This window comes from Bacillus rossius (genome assembly GCF_032445375.1).
Source record: "Bacillus rossius redtenbacheri isolate Brsri chromosome 9 unlocalized genomic scaffold, Brsri_v3 Brsri_v3_scf9_2, whole genome shotgun sequence".
Classification (NCBI taxonomy): domain Eukaryota; kingdom Metazoa; phylum Arthropoda; class Insecta; order Phasmatodea; family Bacillidae; genus Bacillus; species Bacillus rossius.
This window is the reverse complement of record NW_026962013.1, coordinates 17976005-18000516: the sequence shown is the minus strand read 5'-3', so window position 1 is coordinate 18000516 and position 24512 is coordinate 17976005. Positions and strand designations below refer to the sequence as shown.

Sequence of the window (24512 nt, the reverse complement as noted above, 5' to 3'; positions counted from 1 at the left end):
ATCCAACAACCGAGAAATATTAAATATTGAAATGAACATAAATGTGAACATTGCAAATCAAGCAAAGACAATTTTTTTTAGAAAGTGTGTTGAAAACTTCGACACATTGAGGCCTTCTTTAAGTAGTGATCATTCCCAGTATTTTTCAACAACATATTCATGAAGGTGTTATGTATGTAATGTTTTTTTTTCCATAGGAAAAAAATTACTCCTGGCATAAGGTTGCACGATTTATGTGAAGAAAAATTATTTATTCACTTGTTTTTTTTTTTTAATTTTTTTTTTTTTACTCAATTCTTAGTTTGCTCACAGTGAACTGCTAAAAAATTAAATACTTTTTTTGTGTCAGTCTTGAAAGAAGTGATGCTTTTGTAATTGGGTAGTAAGTACCTACAAGTAATTAAGGCCCATGGATGTCTGTTGGCACTCTTGTTTAAATCCTTGTCACTTCAGGCATCAGTGGCGAGGCGTGAGGTTTACATGAGGGGAAGCAGTAACTCCGTTCACACCAAAACATGATGAGGTTGGGGAGGGGGGGGGGGGGGGGGGGTCTGGGGGCCCTCCGCCGGGAAAATATGGATTTCAAGGTACAAAATGGTGCTATTTAAGTAGTTTTCTTAACTGAACATTGACTATTCCACAGGTAGAAAAATTGAAATTGTTTTTTTAAATACATTATTTTTGAAAAATAATGATTGACTTACATTATTCTGATAGTAAAATACCTACTCTACATTACTTATATACTAAGTGGGAGTGTAGTATCATCGTACGCCCACAAATCCCCCACGCACTGCCAGCCAACAGCCCGCGGGAGAGATGCGCGCGCCCCGAGAGACGACCGCCGACTGAAACGCGACATCGCCACCTGCCGTGCCGAACTGTAGCGGACATAGCCGAAGCAGTCGGCGGAAGAATTCCACCGTCTGCTTCGGCCATGTTCGCTCCAGTTCGGCAAGAAAGCGTTACCTTCGTAGCTTCTACCACGTATTTTTCCAGCCAATCCCCTCCCTGAACCTTTGTACCATGCCACCCCCCTTCCGAAAGGAAACTACTGCGGCAGCCTTCCTGCTGAAAGCGATCCTACCAGCGCTTCTAAACCTAGCAACGCTTCTAAAACAGCATGTTTTTGTGTCAACGAGTTCTTTTTTTATAGCGCACAGCGCACAGTATTGGGTCCCAAGAAGATAGTGTAAAAAATACATACACCTAACTGCACGAGCCAAAGTAAAATACTATTCTGAATAAAATATTTATTTAAAAAATACAATGTCTGGAAACTGCCTGGGCAAGCACTGCTTGCCTTGCTTGCCCTGACGAGACGCCACTGTCAGGCATGTGTGCTTTCTGGAGCTGTAAATGCTTTATCGCTATCTGTAGCAGTAAAATCTTAACACCGTTGCTGAGCCTAGCTCTGGCGTATTCACACCAAGTTCCGTCTCTTTTGTTGAATGTGTGTGCGTGCACGTGTGTGCACTTGCTTGTGTTTGCAAGTGTCACTCTTAGAAAATGAGGGGGAGGGCTCTTTCATTATTTTTAAATAGTTCCTCATTTGAAACAAAAAAAATCTGAAGACCAATACTTGTAACATGCGTGCTTAGAAATTCTACTGTGGAAAATAATATTAAAACAACCCTGAATTCAGCTTGGTTGAAACAGTGCATGCTGGTTGCATGCATTGAGACCTTAGTTCTTATCTCTTAGCTCTTTTTATTCATGCAAAGTTAACAAACCAGTAGGCGTAGTGACATGGGGTCATGCATTAATGGACACAAATGTGTGAAATTGTTATAAAAAAAAGTTGCTATTTTATCAACTCTTACTCTAATGTACACAATAAAAACAAGTGTTATTATGGTGGTTGAGATTTATGTAATTACATGTGGGTATATTTTAAGTTTAATTTCAGTGTGGACTCACACACCATTTTGATAATTTTTTTTCTTTTTCACATCATCACACTTATTTAAGGACTATTTGTTAAATTTAACATGGTACCCCCCCTTACATTTATTGTTTTGTCTCTAAAATTTTATCAGATATTCCAAAAGTGTGATATAATGTGTGTAAAATCTCGTGCAAGTGTTTGTAATTATGATAACGTGTGTGCCTTTTTTACAACTATTACAACTGGAGGTATCATGTTAAAATTTACTTACAGAAATAGCCCTTAAATGATAGTAACAATGAGAAAATGATGAAATCAACGTGGCGCATGAAGACGGATACTTAAGATTGGTCCGAATGCGCTATTCTGTACTCATCCCTGTAGCACTCTACCTGTTACTTAATATTAAATCCAAACCTGGCACTGAAATGTCAACAGCGAATCTTAAATAGGCAGTTAGTCTGCGTGTTATTGAGTTTAGTGTTTTCGTGAGCAGTCAGTTTGTCTGATGTTCAGTGCGCCCACAACAGCGGTGCTTCACGTGTATAATTAGTAATTACTTAGCTGTGATCATCCAACTGGTCTAGTTGGTTAGCACTTGGCGATGCTCGTGGCAGTAGTTGACCTTGTCTGAAGCCACTCAGCGACTGGCGCTCTGCTCAAGGGGCTGTGTGCATGTGCAATGCAAGACTATCAGTGTGTCGAGGGTGGAGCCTGTTCCCCAGAAGAGAGGTAACCATTTTATTTTGCATGTCATTTTTTCTTGCGGTTCTAATTTAAACATTTGTGAGTTCCTCTTACTTAACCCTGCAAGGAGACTAATTGAAATTAAAGACCAGGCAAGTTTATCTGTCTGAAAAGTGTCACAGTGTAAAAATGCTGATTAGTAGTATAAATAATTAAGACCATGAATATGTATGGTAGGTTAGGTAACAAATTAAAATATATTATAAAATTTAATAAAGATTGCAGGCTTTCGCAGTCATTGACTGAAGTTTCTTGGCTTGTGGGATTTAGCCTAGTGTGTTAGTGAACCTAGTAGAATTAATTTTTCAATAAAATCTGTTTGAAAAATGTTTATGTAAAGTAATTTATGCATGCAATTTTAGTAGAATAATATTTACATAGACATATTTTATGCATTTTATTATCTATATAAAATTGAAATATTAAAAAAAAAAAACAGACAAAATAGATTAAATATTATTAGTGGCTAGAGGATAGCTTACATATAACAGTAAATTATATATTAACCTTATAGTTTTTTGTTCTAAATACCTGAACCTTGACTTGTAATTTAGTATAGTTTTCTATTGGCAATAACAGTATTGTATAGATAGTAATATGCATATGGCAGAACATTTAACTTCTCATAAAGAAGCAATGCTTAGTATCACACGTAAGGAGTAAACCTATTTGAGCAGGTTTGTAGACACTACTAGATTAAAGTTGAATTTTTGATGGTGCTATAGAACTGTTTCATAATTTTTTTAAATCTACCCTATAAAAAGAGTACCTACAATTTTCAAATATTTCTATCAATCCAATACAAAACAGTGTACCTGCAGTTATTACAGTGTTATTCACTTCTTAGACATTTGTTGACCTAGGATATTTGTTCTTTAACTTTATGAAACCTAAATGTTTTTTGCTCAAACCTTTTTTTTAGTATTAATAAAGTAAGAACTTCTTGGACATACTGTGCTGTTAAACATTTGTAACTATGCACACGTTTCAAGTATGCACAATTATTAAACTAATTGTAATGCCAAAATTTTCTTTTTGTGAATGGCTTGTAAATTTTAAGCAGCATGATACTTATGCTGGTTGAGTGGTTGTATGCTGCAGGTGTTTACATTCTGGAAAGTCACGTAAAAGTCAGGAAAGTTGGAATTTTTCAGGGAGAGTCAGGGAATTTACTTGAAATCCTGGAAAAGTTATAGGAATTTCTTGGTGATAAAATTTAAGGGGGGAAAATGTCATGATCCAGTTTTTGATTACCCAAACTGAAAGTGTTTTAAGTGCATACTCACCAGTGTTGTTAAGTAACGAATTACAAGTAATCGGATTACTTGTAACGATTACTTTTCAAGTAATTTATACTTGTAACGAGTTACATTTAAAAAATGTAATTCGTACTTGTAATCGGAATACATAACATTAATTCTAATTGATACGTTAAGGTAATCAATACTTTATATTTACTTGCCGTTACTTTTATTCTCATATCGTATAATGAATACAATTAAGAATAAGAAGAACATACATTTTTGTATTAGTAAAGTTTATAATTTTACGCTTGTAGTGCTACGATCGTATGCACGGTAAGCAAACTAGATAATGAATTTTATTAATGATTTGTATTAACACTGTTTTTTTACAACATTTACTGACATTAGCTACTGTATTTCCACGATTGTAATTGTTTTGTAAGGTCAATTCCAAAATTTAAAGAGTGTTACTTTTATTACAGGTAGCTACTTGTATGAAGTCTTTTGATGTTATTCAAGCAAGTTTGTCCTCAAATATTATTCATTTAATTAAAGATAATAAATTTAATCATTACATGAAATAATTTTTTAACAAAACATATATGTATGTATATTAATGTAACAGTGTGTAAAAAAAATTGTAAGTCAGTTTTAAAATGGTAGCGGAAAGTATTTGTAATTGTAATTGTAATTTTACTGATTACATCTATGTAAAGTAATTTTTACTTGTAATTAGTTACATTGTCACCACAGTAATTGTAATTGAGCCCAATTACTTTTTCCGAGTACTTTTAACAACACTGATACTCACACACATTTTGAATGGCATATGCAAGGTTCTGATAAATATAAAAATAAATAACAGGGTTCGTACGCCTCCTTAATATCCTTATAGAGTTCTTAATTTGTGTTTTATTGATTGAGGGCTCTTAAAATTCCTTAAATTTCACTAATAATCCTTAAAAAATTAGCTGATAGTTTGCAAGTAATGAATAAATACAGGTATTTTAATGTTCTTTCGTTTTTGTTTTAAAGTAAATATAATTAGTGATCATAGTAAATTGTAGGGGTATAAAATTGAGATAGGCACTGCTTGGGTTAGATGTGTTCCAGAGATAATTCTGGACATATTTCTGTAAGAATTGAACTTACCAACTAAATTATATTTTGTGGTATTAACTTTTAAAATGCACTTTTTTGATATTACAAATAGTTTTGTACAACTTGTTAGTGATAAAGTCGATGAAATAGAGGGGTCCTTAACAACTCCTTAATTTTTGATTGCTCAAGAGGGTATGAAACATGAAGAAAGAGAACAAGGCCAGCTATGAGAATGTTGAAGGCTGGATTTTCTTTATTTCTTTCAGAAAACTGCAAAATAAGTAAATTATTTTTAAAAAATTAAGGAAATTTGAAATTTTGGCCCGGGAAAGTCAAGTATAATTCGGAGAAATCTTATTTCATGTTTGTGTGGGCACTCTGTGCTGGAAATGTTTTCTGCTGTCCAGATTTTCTGATTTGCTTGTTTTTTCTTCTCAAAATTTGCCACGTGAAATGATCAACAACCCACTTACATAACTATCACGAGCATGCAAACCAGTTCTTGTTTTCCTACTCTCAAGGTACCAGAAACTAGTTTTTGTTGCAAGAATTTACTGTAGGTGCAGGTTAGCTTGAGCTGCTGTGTATAAAAAGAAGCTGTGTACTGATACAGAACTGATTTATATTCTCTTTGACTAGTTGTCTTTCTTATTGGTTTATATCACCATAATTCATGTAGTATGGTGTGTTTCCTCAATGAGAGCTAGCCTAAATGAAGTTATGGAACTTTTAAACCAGAAACCACTATTTGGTTAACCATTTTATCTCATCATTGATGATAAAATTTTACATTTTCATCAAGATTGAGGAAAATTTGAAAATCTAATTTCAGTGTTAAAGAAACATCATTAACACTACCCCTCTCTCTCTCTCTCTCTCTCTCTTTCTCTTTCTCTCGCTCTTTCTCTCTCTTTCTCTCTTTCTTTCTCTCCCTTTCTCTTTCTCTCTCTTTCTTTCTCTCTCTTTTTCTCTCTCTCTTTCTCTCTTTCTCTCTCTCTTTCTCTTTCTCTCTCTCTTTCTCTCTCTCTTTCTCTCTCTCTTTCTCTCTCTCTCTTTTTTTTTTTTTTTGTCATTCCAAACATGCCCCCAGAAAAAAATTTTTTTCCTCATCAGCACTGAGGACTCTCGTAAAGCTTGAATTAGTCAGGGATTTTGACCTGTTTTGATTATGAATAGTCTGAAAGAACCAGGAACTAAAATAGTCAAGTTTCAGTGAACACTCTGCAATAAAAAAGTTCAACTGTTTGCTGATGACCATGTGGCACATTAGAGGGCAGTTGCCCAGGGCCACATGCCGGCTTTTTTATTACTGATGCCCCTGTAATGTAAAATGTTTGTCTTTAATTGTAGACCCCCTGTTATTTATATAACTTAGTTTATTCAAATTTTAGTAAAGCTAAAATCATTTGTATTGTTGTTATATTTAATTTGTTATATTTTTATTAAAAATATAAATAAATTAGCACAACCATTGTTGAAATTAAAGTTCCTGTTTCGCTTGAAAACAATGTTTCAAAGAGTTTATTTTTAAAATTTTCCAAGGGAGTGGCCCAGAACATTAGGCCTATGCGAATGTTAGTTTTTTTATGTAAAGCAAATGTCAACTTGAATGTTTAAAATATTCAGGAAATGTAATTGAATTGCGAATATTGTTCTCGGTGAAGCTGTATTACAATTATTTTATAAAATTAAAATAAAATAAAAAATTAACATTTGTAATGTTTGAAATGATTAAGTGATTAACTATTTGTGCTCTGTGTTTAATATCATTCAATAAAAATTATAAAACAACCAAGCATAATATTAATATTGATTATTCATAAAAGCAAACTGAGTGCCACTTTTTGATTTTTTTAATTAACCAACTTTATTCAAGCATTGTGTCACAACTGAAACTTCAAATGAAACAAATAGCAAATTTTCTGGTGAAGTCAAATTGAATATTAAAAAAGAGCTTTGATTGATTCGCTTGGTCGAAGCTTTGCACAGGCCTGCTGAAAACTTTTTTTTCCCCTGGGGCTATTCGATAACCCCTAGACTCCTTGGTGAGGCTCCCATCCGAATTATTAGGCCCACCAAAAGTAATTGGCCGAGGGGCCGCGGTAAGACCTGGGCCACCACTAAGGCACACATAGTACCATGTTACAGAACATGGATGTAAATATATCATTTGAAGCATTACCAAGTCTGTCCGGCATTCATCCAATTTTACTCTTTAAGTTCATTTACACCTTATTGCTTTATTCTAGCAGCCAAATTAAGTTCTGCTTCACATTCTAACCTAACCTAGGATGTCTTTTAAAAGAGGCTCAAACATTTAAGTAGTGCCTTTATTTTAAATGAATAACATTGTGCTTAGTGACCTTTGGCTACCTCTGTTACATACACATCTTTATAAGGACATATTTGGTATTAGCTCTGCCATTTCACGGTGCAATAAATTCTCTCTTGCAAATTATTGTATTTGATCTAAGTCCTAACCGTTGCAGGTAATTTTGAGGGCAGAAATGCCAAGTAGAGAAAGTTTTAGAGATACAGTGCGCACATGATTTTAAGTGATTAATATGAAATTCATAAATTTGTCTTTGTGTAATGTATTTATAACTGAGGATTCATCATAGTCATTAGGTTTTTTTTATTTATTTATTACTGTAAAAATCTCTTGAGAATATCTCACGTAAGAAAATTTCCTTCATAATACGTTTAAGTAATTTAGCACTGGACCTATTAAATACATAGAATTTTACTTTTTTCAATAAAATTAGTTAATAATATGTTTAAATTTCTGATTACCTTGAAAAACTTCTTAACTGTATGTTCAGGATTTATTATTGACACAGTAACAAATCTCAGTCATATAAAAAGAAAATTTTATCAATTCCCCCCCCCCCCCCCTCCCTCAATTGTAACAGTTGCACATGCAGTCATCATTACTTCAGGTGATAATGGACTGGCACGTCAGGTAAGGTGACGGTGCATTGAAGCAGTCCAGCCAGAGCTGGGAGCAGGGCCCAAGCTGTGTGGCAGCAGCAGTACACAATGTAGGCCATGGGTCGGTCACACCGGCTGGTCGGAGGGGAGGCGGGAAGAGAGAGAGAGAGAGAGAGAGAGAGACGGAGGGGTTCGGAGGGGAAAGGCAGGGAGGCAGCAGCTCTCCACCAGGTGGGCGGGTGGGGGAGGGGAGAGGAGTGTTGAGGAGGGGGGAAGGGAGGGGAGGGGGAGACCGCCTGCTGGCAGGCACGGCCAGCCAGTGGAACCAGTGAGTGCGTAGCTCTCGAGGAAGTGAGTCACCTCTAGCGTGTCGGTGCAGCTGCGCGAACGAGCAGGATGATGGTGTCGGAACCACCTCCCGTGCCCCCGCCCACCTCGGTGGTGTGCACGCTAGAGGATAGCGTGAGACCAGAGGAGCAAGATAAAATCACAAGGTATATTTACTCCCCTCCCCAAATCATCTATACATATCCACTCCACGGCCCTTATTTCATTCCATTTCACAGCGCTGAATTTAGATGCTTCATTTTAATACACTGATTTGAACATTGATTCCATCATCATCTGTGTTTTCTGAAGCCAGCCTCAAATGGTTTCGATTATTGAGTTTGTGAGGTATAAATAGCTTTGGAAACCTGCGTCATCCTTCATTAGAATGCTTGCGTTCATGATCTCTTCTAGCCCATGATTCATTTGTTGTTGCACCCGATGGTTCTCTTATCCCCATGTTTGTGTTGGTCAGTGACTGCTCTTTCGCTGATAGAGTGGAATTGTTTTGGATGTGTGCATGTTGGTTGCACAATGCCTCGGGTGCTTCTGTCACTCGTGGTAAACAAGTAGATGGCTGTCCCTCCTCCATTTGCCCCTTCTGCTTGAGAAATGATATTTCACAGTTTTTTTCATAGTGCATGAAGTAAGTTTTTTATGATCTCCTTCATAGTAACTTGAAGGTTACTAAAACCATTGCATGAGATACTAGAATATTTTAATAAAGAGAGTCCAAATGGATGAAAGTTTCAATTGAACAATTTTTTTTTTAATTTTTATATTAATCAATCAAGGCTCTATTGATATGCCTTGCCTGTATGCTTGTGTTGAGAAATATTATCAGCTATATTGCTTTGTGTTTTCACAGTCTTTCTCATTTATAGTTTCAAAATGTCTCATAATTCTTTTCTTTTTGTTACTTAAATGTATATAAACACATAGAGGGAAATATGTTTTAATTTATATGTCTACAGTATAGAACATGGAGGTCTAACTTTATACTACAAAAGGGTCACATGCTGTTATGTGAACAAGTTAGTGGCCTGTCTAAATTTTACAACAAATTTAGGTACCTTAAGTGATTACATCTTACCCAAGCAATTCGATTAATAGAGACAAGATTTTATGGTTTTATTTTTAGGTCAATTAAATTTTTAAAAGAGGATATTTGTGTGTTATTGTGTTAATTCATAATGATAGCACATGAATACAATGACATTTTGACTGATACATGATGCACTTATACAATATAATAATTCGCAAGAAAACATGTCTAACTACTGGGAACTATAAAAATAAATCAGCCAGTATAATTGTGCTTGACAAATGCACCAATGTCATCATATAAAAATTAGTTATTAATAACAGTTGCAATATCAAAAAAAAGCATTAACATTTCCCAATCTGTTTAGTGCATACATTTGGTACAAATTATGTACTAAATAATTTACATTCATTTAATTTAATATATTAAAAGATTACATCGTTGTAATCTGAATTCAGTTTTGATTAAATGTGCTGATTAATTTCATGATTTTTGGTAGCATTTTGTTGTTTATGGTGCATTGACATGCTGTATTGCAATTCTTCATATAATATTTTGTCTCTGTGAATAATATATTGTACAAAAAAAAATTATTGTTGTATTAGTTAAGTTTAATTTCAAATTCACTTTTCATATCTTTTATAGGTATTGGTTCTGATGACCTTAGTCTCGCGTGTGCATGTTTGAAAAGGGAGGGGTGGGGGTGGATATGTGAGTGAGGGGCATCACTCAACGAGAGGCAGACTTCTGAATTGAGGTTCTTTTAGGCATTAGCTGTCCCCTGATCAGTGACACAGGGTGAGATTATGTTAAATAGATGTATCAAGAGAAAAGTCATTTTCCACCACCCACATCATCCACATGGTTCCAACCCAGACTACCTAGGTGGGAGGCCGGTATGCTGTTCGCATAGCCATCGAAACCCTTTCACCAAACACTGACTAGCCACAGTTTTTGCAATTAATGTTATTGTTGTGTATGTGTCGAGGAGACTTCTCCTTAGTAGTTGTGTGAAACCCAATGTTATCTTGTTTAACCAAATATACTAACAGTCGAAAATTGTAGGGCAAAATTAAAAATAAATTTAACAGCTTATTTTTGTATCACAGTTGATAACAGATTTTATACAGACAGTAAGTAGTCAGGCTTTCTTGCATGCTCCCATATTTTTTTTTTTTTTTTTTTTTTTAAAGCATTTAGAAGATTACATGAATTTTTTTTGTGCAATAATGAGAGTATGCAAAACAAATTTTTCTAACACAAAGTGGTTCTTATATTTGACAATTTTTGAAACTCTAATCATATCTTAAAACAATAATTGTATGTGCATGATTTCATAGCATGTTGGAGTTTAATAAAAAGTAGCCTGTTAGTGCTATGGCTGTTTTTTTTTTTAAAAAAAAACTATGATCTACTTTTATTCCGACATTTTGCAAAATAATGGTGTATTTTCGGATAAGAGTTTACTAGAATTTCATTAGAATTACATTTATACCAGTTACCAGTTATAAGCACCACAGGCAATCTTTTAAAATCTCACCAATAGCCCTGCTACGATTCCAGGACTGAGACAGAAGAATAAAAAGGATGTTATTCCTGGGGACTATATGTATTTACGGCTGTAAATCAGTTGTGTATACAGCTTATAATTTAGGGGAGGGCGAATGATCGGAGAGTTTGAGTGGTTAAATAGGAATTCTGAAGTTATAAATTAAAGTCCTTAAAAGACTATTTCAACCTATTTCTGGCATTTTTTAAAATTCACTTTCTTATTTGTACGAGGAATTTCAGAACTTTAGCTTAAAAAATCACATGTAGTACAGTATCAAAAAAAATGTAAAATAATACATTTACAAAAAAAATAGACTTGAAAGGTCAGGTGTAGACTGATTATTTTTGTAATCTCTCCAGTTTTGTTTGTCTGAAGGGGGGTTGTGAGAGGGAAGAACACCCGCATTGCCTCCATTGCTCATCCCATAGGACTGTCACTGCGGTAAATTTCCATTGATAACAATTTTTTTTACTGAATCAATTAATTTCTGTTTAGGTACTACACAAATAGTAATTTTTTTTTAACAAAGAGCTTAAGGTGAGGCCACCCAGAAAACTAGGCTTTGTTCACGATGTTCACTATAATGCTATGTTCGCTGCGCCAGGTGGCCAAACAGATTAGTCCAGTTCACGATGTAGTAGATATGTAGAGATGCATGCCTCGGGATTAGAGTGATGATTCTGGATGATTATGATTTTCTGCCGGCTCTCATAGTTGTACCGTATAAATAAATGGGATCATGAAGTTAATAATAAAAAAAAAAAATAAAAAAAATAAAAAAAATTAAAGAATTTTATGAAGCAGTTGCATGTGAGGACAAAGCCAAACTCATCGATTATTTCAGAATAACTACAAATCAGTTTGATAGCATTCCCTTGGAATCAAATCCCAGGCATTGTACTGGATATCCTGCCTTATATTTTCTTCCATCAATTTATTCCAGGAACATCTATATTTTTGTACTTTTTTCAATGAACTTTTCCGTTGACATGACTGTATTTAAAGCATAGTACTGAGAGAAACAAAAAAAAAAAAAACAGCAAAAATTCAGACCAAATCCTTGCGAAAATATGTGTGTTTAATTATCTGTGAATGCACAAAGTCGACAACGTTTAGATAATAGCAGGGAACCAAACACCCGGCGACGTCGCCAGGACCGCCAACATAGCGAACACAGCTTGGTGTGGCCAGACACACCTGAGATGCAGCTGGCTGTATTTTACTCGCGTAGCGAACATTGCAAACATAGCGAGCATAGCGCCCTGTGTGGCTGAAGCTTTGTTCATACAAATTACAAACTGCTGCATTATATGAATTTTACATTAACGTGATTAATTTTACCTTCAATTTTGAATCCTCACACTTTCACCTTGCCCCTAGCCCGTAAGCTCGCTGCTGCCGCCCAGATGCAGCAGTGGTGTGTGGTCGGGCTGCCGGTGACGCTAGGGGTCACCTTGTTGAGAGCGCGGTGATTCACTCCCCTTTAAAGGCTCACAGCTGTTTGGCTTCCTCAGCAGTTCTCAGGCGAAGCGCTAGGGCATCGGCCGCGACGGCTCAGCCCTGACCTTTCTTGCCAGCACCTTCTCAAGGCAGCCTTGTCCTGGCTTTTTGACATTGTCCCCTTGTCCCCTTCCCAACCCTAGCAAGTTTGTGTGACTGCCGATATTAATAAAAGCCCTGTATTTAGACTAAATTTCCAGCTAATTTAAATGTTGAGTGTAACATAAATAAAATTATATTTTAGAAAACAAAAAAAAAAAAATTATAAAAAAACATTGATGTATAAACTAAAATCTTTAAATTGAAGTAATTTGTTCAACAGCGACAGAATGAATTACAGCTCTGTATAATGTAATTATTTTAATAAGCTTAAATTAATAATCAAGTAATAAACAAAACAATTAAATTTAATTAAATAAAAGTGTGAGGTGCTTAATATCAGTTGTCTCAAATTTTCTATCACTAATGTCTATTCAGGATAGACTCATTAAATTAGCGTTTGATATTTTTCGTTAGCAATGAAAAATAAGTAGAGACAAGATTTTTTTGTTTTATTTTTAGTCTGATTTGGTTTTTAAAACATGAGATTTCAGTATTATTTTTTATGAATTCTGTTTAGTCATAATGATAGTATATTATTGAACACATATGACATGTGAATGTTTTATGATTTTTTTTTCATAAAATAAGTGTAATAATTTTGACTGATAGATGATGCTCTCAGAACAATAAAAATTAATTTGCAAGTACGTGTTTGAAAAATTTACCAACAAAGTAATGTAAAAAAAGTGTTACTAATAACACTTGTAAGATCAAAAAAGATTAATATAAATTATTTCCACATTACTTAGTACATACATTATTGTAAAAACTTAATGCTGAATACATTACATTGATTGAATTTAATGTATTCAATATTACATTTCTATGATCTGAGTTAAGTTTTGATTTAAACTGCTAAATAATTTCATGATGATAGTTGCATTTAGTGCTATAAAGTGTATTTACTTATATTTCAGTGTTATAGTGCTTTTTGGTGTTATTTCTGTTTTGTCGCAATTTACCATGTAAATTAAACTTTAAATACATCATAAGTGGAAAAAGTACTGTTGTTTGGGTTAGGTCTTAAATATTTTTGACTTACTATCATGCGTAGTATTGTTGTTTAAAAGAAATTGTAATGCAAATTTTTACAATATTTAGCTAGAAAATACAATAAAACTTCTGGAAAATAACTGGGCACTGACAAGTTTGAGATTTGTAACTTTAAATGGTGTGGGGGAAGTGTTCAGCTGTGCTCTGTCATGAGTTCGGGTTTATCTCCTGTTAGCTAACAGTCTGGTTTTTGTGAAACTGCACTCACATTTACAGTCTGGATAGCACGTCTCATGTGAGACAGCAAAGAATTCTTGCATAAGAGAAACAAGCACCCCTCCTATCTTGAATGCTCATGGGACGTGACTTTTTGTAAAACAACGTACTTGGCTTCTTGCATGTTATCTCTTCGTAAAAAAGTCTGGCAATTTGAATGTCTTTCTTGTTAGGAACGGGAGTGAATGCAAGGGAACATGCAGTAGTGTTGTACATGTTATCAGCTAAATGTGAAATACTGAAATTTGAGACATATTATAGTATTATATAATATGTATTAATTTTCAATAAGAAGACAAGATTTTATATTTTATTTTAAGACAATTTCGTTTTTCAAACAGGATATTTTGGTGCTATTGTTTTTATTATTTCTGAATTAAATTTATTCCTAAAGACAGCATATTATTCAACAAATATGATACTTAAATGTTTCATGTTACTCATTTCACAAACACAGCATCATTTTGACTGATTCACTTTTTCAATATTTATTTATAATAAACACAAATAAATATTCTGATAAATAAAAATTAAATCAGTAAGTATTGTATGTTTAAATAATGGATCAATGTTGTAATGTAAAAATGAGTTTCTATTAGTTACTGGATCAAAACAGTAAAAACATTTAAAACTGATTTAGTACATATATTTTTGTAAAAACCTCATGCTGAATACATTACATTATTGAATTAAATGTAGTAAATGGTATTAAGTTTTTGTGATATGAATTAAGTTTTAATCAAAAATGCTGATTAAGTTCATGGTATTAGTTGCATGTCGGTGCTTTATTGGGTATTAATTTCATAATTTTCATTTTGGTGTTATTTGGTGTATGACATGCTTTTCAATATTATTTCAGTTTTATCACAATTCACCATGTAATTTTGTCAATTCCAATAAGTTTCTGTATTATTGGATGTTTAGAGTGTTCTACATAGTTACATAGTAGACTTTAGGGACCACTTTGTTTGAATGCTCAATCATTCGTCTCGCACCAAGGCAATTGTGAGTTAGTTCGATTCTCAGCCAGGGACGAACTCTGGTTTTTTCGCAAGTGGATATCATGAGACAATTTCAGTCAGCTTCTGGGTTTTCTCGGGGTATTCCCGTTCCCTAAACATTCTTGCTCCACTCTCGTTTTATTATCTCTCATTGAGCTCTAATGATCTGTGTGGATGAGACATTAAGCCTATTCATTCAAATTTAATGTAATAGATTCCATGACAGACTTTCTTCTAGGGAACATAATGAAGAAAATTTATATAAGGCTCACTCTCTCAAGCCATGTTTTTTTCCCCCCATGTTTTTGTCATTACTTTTAGTTATGAACTATTTCTACAATTTTAACTCATTGTCCCCCTTGCATTTGTTGTTATGTCACAAATATTTTTAACAGAACTTTACTTAGCATAATATCATGGGTGTAAAAAGGTGTGAAAGTGATAATAATTACAAAGACCTATACTGCCTTTTACACCCATTATATTACACTAGTGAATATCTGTTGAAAATATTTTGGCATAACACAAATGCAATTATTGAAGTAGCCCATAAAAAAAATGATGACGTAAAAAAAAATCAAGAAGGCGTATGAGATGGAGTCCTAAGAAACATGCATATTTAAATATTTGAGTGGTAAAAATATGTGTTTCATTCAATATACACTTCAAGCTGATGCATTGGTCAGAAAGATACGTTGCAGAAGTCCATTGTGACAAGATATTGATTCTTCCTAGTTCAAGGACTTTGCTGCCACATGGCATTTTTATTATGGATGAGCTTGATGTCTGTGATGATCATGTTTCGTGCCGGCTTTGAAAAAGGAATGTTTCAGCAAAATTGATAGGTACATAATAAGAGTAATCATCTGTATGTGTGTTTGCTAGTTTTTGCTCATGCTGGACAAATGTTTGGCTTGATGCTTTTGCAGATAATCAGCTCAAATGTTTGGTTTGGTTTTGCTGTCATGAAATAAAAAGAGTATTGACATTTTTAAAAATAATTTTTTGTTAGCTACTGCTGCTGCTGCTGCACTGTTAAAGAATGTTTTGCAAAAATAGTGATTTTTCATATGTTTTGTTCTGTATTTATTTGTAATTTTTAGGTAAAATTAATATTTTGTCCCAATACTGAGTTTCCATTTCTAGGTTAGATATTTGTAGCAAACTCATTCATAAAAATATTTTTAAGAGTGGAGATTTAAATTGGACAATACTATCTTTAACTCAAGTATTTTTGTATATAGCAATTAATTCAGTTTTACTATTAAAAATTTGGTCTAATTGAGTAACATTATGTTATTGTACAGAATGCTAGAAGTTTATAACTGGCTGCAACAGATAGTTTGCCCTCTGAAATAATTAGGAGTTTGTAGCTTAGTTAATTTAGAAGAATGACTACATATATAAAAGTATTTTTAATATCATGATTTTACAGTCTCAAAAAATCTTTTAATGTTGTACTACTGCCTAAACAACAGGGATGTTTTAAAAAATAAGTAATGAAAATTATGGCGAATAATATAGCAAGTTTTGGTTTTCATCTTTCCCCCTTAAGAAATGAACCAATTTTTACATCAGTATTAGTTTTACTTGCGTGAGGGCACTTCTGGTTTGTTGTTTGCAAGCTGCCATGGTTTTAAAAGACCAGTAGGCATCATAAACGTGACCAGGGTGTGTACTTTTACTCTCTGAATCAATTTCAGGACTTTTTCTAGACCCTTTTAAAAGAGATTTTCCTTCAAGTTTTTTTTTATAAAAAAGTAATGCTTATAATCTTATCTATAACTATTATTAAACATAAGAAAATGTAATTTGAAATTTTATACAATTCATAGAATTTTTTAGTTAGAAAGCTAAAACCTTTTCAGGGATAGTTTCCACATAATTCATTCAGTCTTCACTTCTTTATATTTAACGTACAACAGTAAACTGAAGTGGGAAGTCAAAATTCCAAATGCGAGTTAGCAAAAGTTTGCAGGAAATTGAAGTTTCATGGCTTCCTGTACCATTGCTGCTTATTTAGGGACTTCTTTGTGGCTTTCATGACCAGTCCTTCAGTTTCCTTACTTTATGACTGTCGGGAGTTTCATGACCTGTAGACACTCTGGTGGCTGTTGGTGCAGGTACGAGCGACTGCTGCGACGAGCCAAGACGGAGGACTTGTCTGAAGTGTCTGGCATCGGCTGTCTGTACCAGAGTGGCGTCGACAGGCTGGGACGACCCGTCATCGTGTTTGTGGGCAAGTGGTTTCGCTTCAGTGAAATAAACCTCGACAAGGTACCCAAGCTACTTTCATGCTGACAGAAGTGTTGTGTTTGTTTTCTACTTACTGAGCCAGGCAACCCATTTTCACTCTGTGTAAATATTGGGGTGCATTATATATCAATTTGCTCATGACATTTTCTTAACTGCACAATCAGAAGTATTTTTATTTTCAATATATACTAAGTTAATAAATCTTAACTGTCTTATTAAGACATTGTAACGCTAATAATTTATTAATCGACATTATACCTAGGAAGAAAGTTTGTGTATATCTTTAATACTTCCTTCTTTTATGGACTAACAACAATTACTTAATTAATACTAACAAAAGTTATAAAAATAGAGTCTAATCTTTTATTGCAGCTTATGTGTTGAATCCAGTGATGGATTGATTCTGGTTCCAGAATCAGTCAGTCAGTTCCATAGATTTCAATAGAATCGAAGGATTCAGAATAAAATGTTTTTGGAATCAACCGTGATTAATTCTTTCATTGTTTTTGTAAGCGTGCAAAATACATTTCCTACATAACATAATAAAATATAAAGTAATTGGATGTTTATTTCTAATTTTTAACATAGATAATTTATTTTGCATCAGTATTTAGTTATTGAAAATATATTTTTAACCTAACCGTACAAGCTTTTTTCTTCACAATAAATACATTGATGTGATAATATAAGGTTTGTAAAGTTTGTAAGTTATAACACAATTCCCTATTTACACCTTAAGACGTCTTTGTTGGCAGTGTTCGAGCATGTGTCTTGTCTAACTGTATGCAAGGTGAAAAGGCCAAATTTGTGCTAGAAATTCAAGGTAGCAGTAACTGATAGTAATGAACTTGCTTTTTAAAACGATGTAAGCTGTATATTATGTTAATTTGTGCACAGGAAATGGAAAGTAATGCAATTGCATTTTTTAAAATCATAAGCATCCTTTTTCCTGAGTATATTATTTTGTTGAACGTCGTCATGAAAAATGTAAGGAATCGAAATCTGATCTCAAGATTAAAATCTTTAATTTTAATATTGAAAATGGAATCAGAATCGGTATATTTTAGTAATCAGCCAAACACTAGTTGAATTAGTAACATTTCCGCTCCAGTTTACTTTTAAAATAATTGAAGAATACTGTGAAAAGGAATATTTTTTTTCTTACATGTGAAAACTACAATATCAGCATGAGGTCATCCAGTATTGCTGGCAGCTGGCAGTGATACAGAGGGTGTTTCTGACCACTAACGTTGCACAAGGTTAATTGTTATTCCTGGCACCAGCTCATTCAGAGAAACACAGGCTGCACATGTGTGCTGGACAGAAAGGAACAGGATAAACCACTACCTGTTCCACTGTTGTTGGTTCGGGAGCATGGCTTCTGCCCTAGCGCAGAGATCTTAAACTAATTTGGTACACAGTCCATGTTTCATGTTAATATGCAAGCAAGCAGGCTTCACTCTTTTAAGCGAAAAACCTACAACACACAATCGAACAGTTCAGTTTCATAAACTAAGTTTCCAGAATCAATAGATTTTGTAATTTTATTAATTATAATTACATGTTAAAAGTACAATATCTTGGGGAATGGTAGCAGGATAGTTGTGAAGGAAAAAATTTACCTAGTGAATGTCACAGTTTTTAGTGTAGAATTTTATTTTAAATTTACTTTATTTCCTCTAATATTTTTCTTTGAATCAATTTTTTTCGAATATAGAATCCTTTGAATACTAAGGCCCGAATTCAGAGTTGACCTTTGAAAGCGCATCCAACTCTCATTCATCTGGCAGACTCTCCACCTCTCATACTTCAAAAACGCCTTTCGAATGACTGCCAGCTGAAAGCTTGTTCCCATCCACTTTCAGTGAAGATCTGGCAACATGGCACAAAAATTTTCTTTGTCAAGTACTTGGAGTGTGTGTAGAAAAGCACCCTATTTCATTTCGATTGTCTTTTGTTTGCTCTCCTGCTGAAAATAATATTTTGTTTGGATTGGACACGAGGTTAGGGTTACCAGACAGACACTGATAATAAAAAAGGACGACATTCATCTCGCAAAAGGAGGACATTTCACTAAAAAGGACAATATATATATTTTTTTTAAAAAAGCCATGAATTAATTACAATGGAGTATGATATTTTACAATGTTTTGGCATTTAATACAGTTTCAGTATAAAGAATCAAACAAACTACGCATATACAGCATATTAAAAACACGTGCTTCTGCATGTGCTGCTACCTGTCAAGCTGTCATAGTACTACTTACTAGTGGGATGACTCTGCAGACAGCGCGCGCTTTGCCCAGAGTGTAACTGCAGGAATTATCTCACTTTATAAAAAAGCCGGACATTTTGGAGCATTAAGGAAAATCCGGCCGGACGCAAAAAAATACATAAAAAGGAGGACATGTCCTCCTTTTGCCGGACGTCTGGTAACCCTACACGAAGTTGAGAAATTTTCTTAAGATGGATACGTTGCCTAAAATTATAGTGTTTTCTCCAGATGAAAAAGCGATTATTTTTGATCTCGTGAGAAAGCACAAAACCGTAATCAAAAACAAAACAAAAAAACAGATGCAGTTTCTTACAGAGAAAAAAAAATTGTGTTTCGAACTCTTGATTCCGACAAAAATCAAACGGGTCTGCTAAATTTCTTATATACCTTCGCGGAACTGGATTTTCATTTTTAAGATCATCAAAAAATTCAAAAACCTCGTCAATGTGATTTGGAAATTCATCCATATCTTCTGCCATCGCTACAAAACACGTGTCTGATGCACACTTTGCGGGCGAAACAATTTCTTTAAAAACGCATATTTAATTCCAAAACATATTTTACATATCTGCTATATGACAAAAATGTTATAAACAATTACAAACATACATGAACACGTTTTTATGTGGGAATTATATATTAAAACCATCAACTGCTCCGCCGATTTTTAACTGAACAGGCATTCGAATGAGCTTCAGACCACATTCACTTTCAAGTGGTTGGCTCTCCTTATCCAGCAGTCAACCAACCACTGAAAAACGTCTCTGCCGAGCAGCTTCAATGGAAAAGCCTTTCGGTGTGTGGATAACCGTCGAAAGAGCTCTCTGAATTCGGCCCTAAGGATTTGATTGGTCATTTCTACGTCATCTCTACCTCTACGCCAACTCTTTTATTGTTGTTCCATGTATGTGCACAGTTTGTCCTGCACTTTTTATAACTGTCGCGTGAATAGAGAACTGGTAGACTGTAGCTAGTTCCTTGTTTTCTCTCTCTCTCCTGTGAAGGCTCTGCTGTACCTCATCTACCTGCTGGATCCTCTGGTGAAGGGAGACTATGCTATCGCATACTTCCACACACTCACGTCGAGCGCAAACCACCCATCGTTTGCGTGGCTGCGGGAGGTGTACAACATTTTACCCTACAAGTGAGTATCTGTGCAGCACTTTGCTTGGGTGAACCTCACGGCTAGATGCCGATTACAGCAATTGTATTGTAATGCACAGAAACGTTTAGAGTTTAGATTCAAGCCTGGTTATAAATCTAAACTTTACTTGACTGATTGCAAAAATGTGCCCAAAAAATGATATTGAAGTAGGTAGTTTTGATTTTAATTGTCTTATTTTGCTACTGTAAATAGAATTAATACAATTGTTTTTGACCTGTGATGTTCCAAGCTCAAATTTTTGTAGTACTGTTGATGATATTAACTATGCATTTTTCATAAAAATGTAATATTGAATTCAACAGGCTGTAATTTTATAGGCTTTAACCACATCTTGATGTTGCTTGTCTTGACTTCAAATGCAGCTAAAGTTAAAAAATCACACACAGCCTTCTCAAAATGTTTTATGATACTTAATGCTCCATTGTTATGTTATTTACAACATGGCTTTTTTTTTTTTTCACAGAAGGTATTTTTTTTTACACAGTACACACAGTGATGATTATACTTTGTGTGCAGGTATAAGAAGAATCTGAAGGCTTTCTACATTGTTCATCCAACCATCTGGACTAAAGTAAGTTGATACTTTGTTTTGTTTTTTATTTGTGTGTACTTTGCATTTATGCTGTGTGTATTTTAAATAATTGGTCAGAAGTGTTTAGTTAAGTTTGAATACTATGTATGTGGAAAAATTCAAATTTTATCAAACCTATGTTAAATTACCTGTAGCTGAAAGTCTTTTTGTGACAATAGTACTTAAATACTATTTTCGGTAGGTTGCGATTTGGAAAATGCAATTTTGTAGAAAGAAGCACCTAATATAAATATATTAAAGCACCATTAAATAAAGTAATTTTGTTTTTGGACATCCCAAAACATTTGTAATTTTCATAAAATGTGCTTTGTGTTATTATACTGTTGGGGACATAAGTTTATCACTGCTGACTCCTGGAGTGAGTGATAACAACTTCCGCACCTCACTGGGAGTGAATTCAACAACCTGCAAAAATTATCAAACCTAAAAAGCATGCCATAATGATAAAAGGCAAAATATGTATCACAAGCTGTACTTGACCCACTTATTATGTCTGGGATGCAGGCTCATTAATACTAGCAAAACTATACTTTAGCAGAGCACAAACAATATTGATGTAGGGAGTCAAGGTAGCAGTGACACTCACAAAAGTAACTTGTTGTAAATTTAATATGATCATCCAGAAGCAATAAATAAATAAATAGAAAATCTCTGTGCAAACAGTAAATGCAATTTGGTAAATTGGATATATCTTAAAAATGGTAACTATAATTAAAATATAATAATAAAATTACTACTTCATGTACACATTCTAAAAAAATATATACTTTTAAAATGACAAAACTTTAAAAGGAATTATTACCAGCATTTAAACCATTTAAGATTTCATGTACACAGGTTAACTTGGCTAGGTATACCTCTTTTTTTACTAATTTTGTTCCGGGCAATTAATAATATTAAAAAGTTATACTTATTTACAAAGACCCAAGTCCTCATAAATACATGAGATGCTTCCCGTGGAGAATGAAAATTACTTTGTAGATACAGCAGAAATAAATAGGTAAAGTTTGTACTCGCATTTCATAATTAATTGTCAGGGAGGGGGGAATATCAACTTGCATTTAATCACAGCTCTGAAGTCACCATTTCATGTTTGTCACCATTTTATTTTCCTATATATACATAATATACATATAATACTTCAAAATATATTTAAATATAATTTAAATGTCTGTGCAGATACTCTGTAGCTGTACAGTATTTCTGTTCTTCAACAAAACCATCCATATTTCTACCCCTTTGGTTAGATATTGCCCAATAACGAACTCGACTGATACTTTCCACGTATTATGTATCAGTTTAGAAGTTATTGGCAAAAAATTGCGGAAGTTATCGTGTTCAAAAAATGTGAAATATATATATATATATATATATATATATATATATATATATATATATATATATATATATATATATATATATATATATATATATATATATATATATATATATATAAATAAACTTTTAAGTTGACGGTGGATTTCAGGTCTATGGATCATGAAAGGATTAACTGTAATATAAAAATTTATAGTAATTCGCACCATGGGTATGGCTACAATAGGTAGTATTTGTTGAAATACTACCTGTGTCTACTGACTGTGTCGAAATAAACTGTTACAAGTTTATACAACTGAAAACTCTTTGGTCGGGGCTAAATTCAAAGTACAATCTCTTGTACAATCCTTGTTTGGGTACCTCACCTCAAGTCAGTATGTGCCTCTACAAAGCACACACCATTGACCCGGACTAGGCCAACATGAAATTTTCACTGTAGGTTTTGCATATGCAGACCACACAGCGTAGCATTTCTTCCAGCTCCTGATGCATTGTGATAGGATCCCACGATCACCAGTGTATATCCCGCCGGCATTATTCATTGAAACACAGGTGAAATCAATCTCCCTATGGCACTCTGCCGACACCAAAGCACACGTGATTCGTAGCATTCTGCAACACACGTAAAATTTAAAGCCTCTAAACTCTCTTCATACTGGCTACCTAAATACAATAGTACAATTTTATTGTTTAAAAGGGGTGGGGGGGGGGGGGGGGGTGTTTCAGGTCGGCGTACATAGAGATCTTGGACACCACCATTTGAATGTGCATGTTGACCTGACTATCGACTCTGTCCCTGGGCCATGACATGGCCCGTGGGGAGTTAGGCTCTGTATCCCCCTGTGCAGATACACTGGAACTTACCAGCCTGCTAGCCTGCTGTGTTATCGGCGAAGACCACTGCCAGTGGGATCTTGACGTGCCCATCCACACCTCATTATCTGTACTGGAAACCTCGTCGTAAAGAGATGATTGGGAACGAGTCAGGGTGACAATTCGGTTTTATTGATGCTGTCACGTACATTGACAAGACTCACAGTAATAAAATGATGAGTTGTTACGTATAAAATAGTTAATATTGCCAACAGTAAGTAGTCACCTTGACTCGTTCGCATTAATCTCTCGAACACGAGCCTGATAGTACAGAGACTGAGGTGTGTGGGGGACCTCAAGATCCCACTTTGTTCATAACGTAGCATGCCTACTGCTGAGAGCGGGCCAGTAAGTACCAATGTATCCGGAAAAGGGGAAATCTACCATAGCTCCCAACAGTCCATAACACAGCCCAGGGACAGAATTGATTGCTAGCTCCACGTGCCAATTCAAGTGGTGGCAAACAAGATCTCTTATGTACATGCCTCCGAAACTTCAAACCCCCTTAAGACAAGTGTTATCCAAGAGTGTGGAGGCTAGGCAATGCATATATAGCTGCGGGAATCGGAATGTGAGAGTTTTGCAGTTGTGCAATGGAACAATAAGATGAACAATAATAGGAGGGTAAGCAAAATAGTTATTGGTCATATAGATACAGACCACAGGGACTTTCCAAGAATTTAGCACCTGCATGCAAAACAGGTACTGTGTTACGCAAATGCATGTGCATCCATGTTGGAGTTTAAGGGATTTATGTTCTACTCAAGTGACTCTCTGGACCTGTGTGAGTTGTACTGTGCAATGTGTGCATGGCCACGACACGTGGGCGGACGCTAATGGACCAAGTGGTCACAACATGCATTTGCCTTTAACTAGACAAATAACATAATTCCCCACTGAAATTTTTAAAGTACTGAACATAAATGTATGGAAAAAGCACATGGGGGGAATGTACACCTGTAGCGAGTGTCGTGATGTAAAATCAAAAATCCGTGATGTGAGGAGCATGGATTCTATTAAAATCAGGGCCTCTACAACAGCAATATATAATGCACTACAGGATGACTGTGGTAGGACACATAGAAATGCTCAGGTTCACTGGGAGGACCAGTGGCGACCCAGGAAAGTTCCTGAAGGTTGGCCGGGAGTGACTATGTTACTACTGTATTCCAAACACAGAATGGGCGGGCCGCGTGAGGCGAAGACTTGGTGGACAGTGGAATGATTCTCCTGCTGTTTCGAGGCACGTTTCGTACACCTGGGCAGAAATGAAGGTACATACAGAGCTACCCTGCATGGAACAGGGACA

General features: G+C 34.7%; 1 protein-coding gene across 1 annotated transcript in view; it reads left to right on the top strand.

Moving 5' to 3' along the window:
- The window catches only part of LOC134543126 (protein GDAP2 homolog), a 166264-nt gene that overhangs the window by 119605 nt on the left and 22147 nt on the right, over positions 1–24512 (top strand). Inside the window, exons 8-10 of the mRNA XM_063387961.1 lie at positions 16831–16984; positions 20243–20382; positions 20920–20974. Of these exons, the coding sequence (XP_063244031.1) occupies positions 16831–16984; positions 20243–20382; positions 20920–20974 (349 nt within the window). The remainder of the gene's footprint in view (positions 1–16830; positions 16985–20242; positions 20383–20919; positions 20975–24512) is intronic.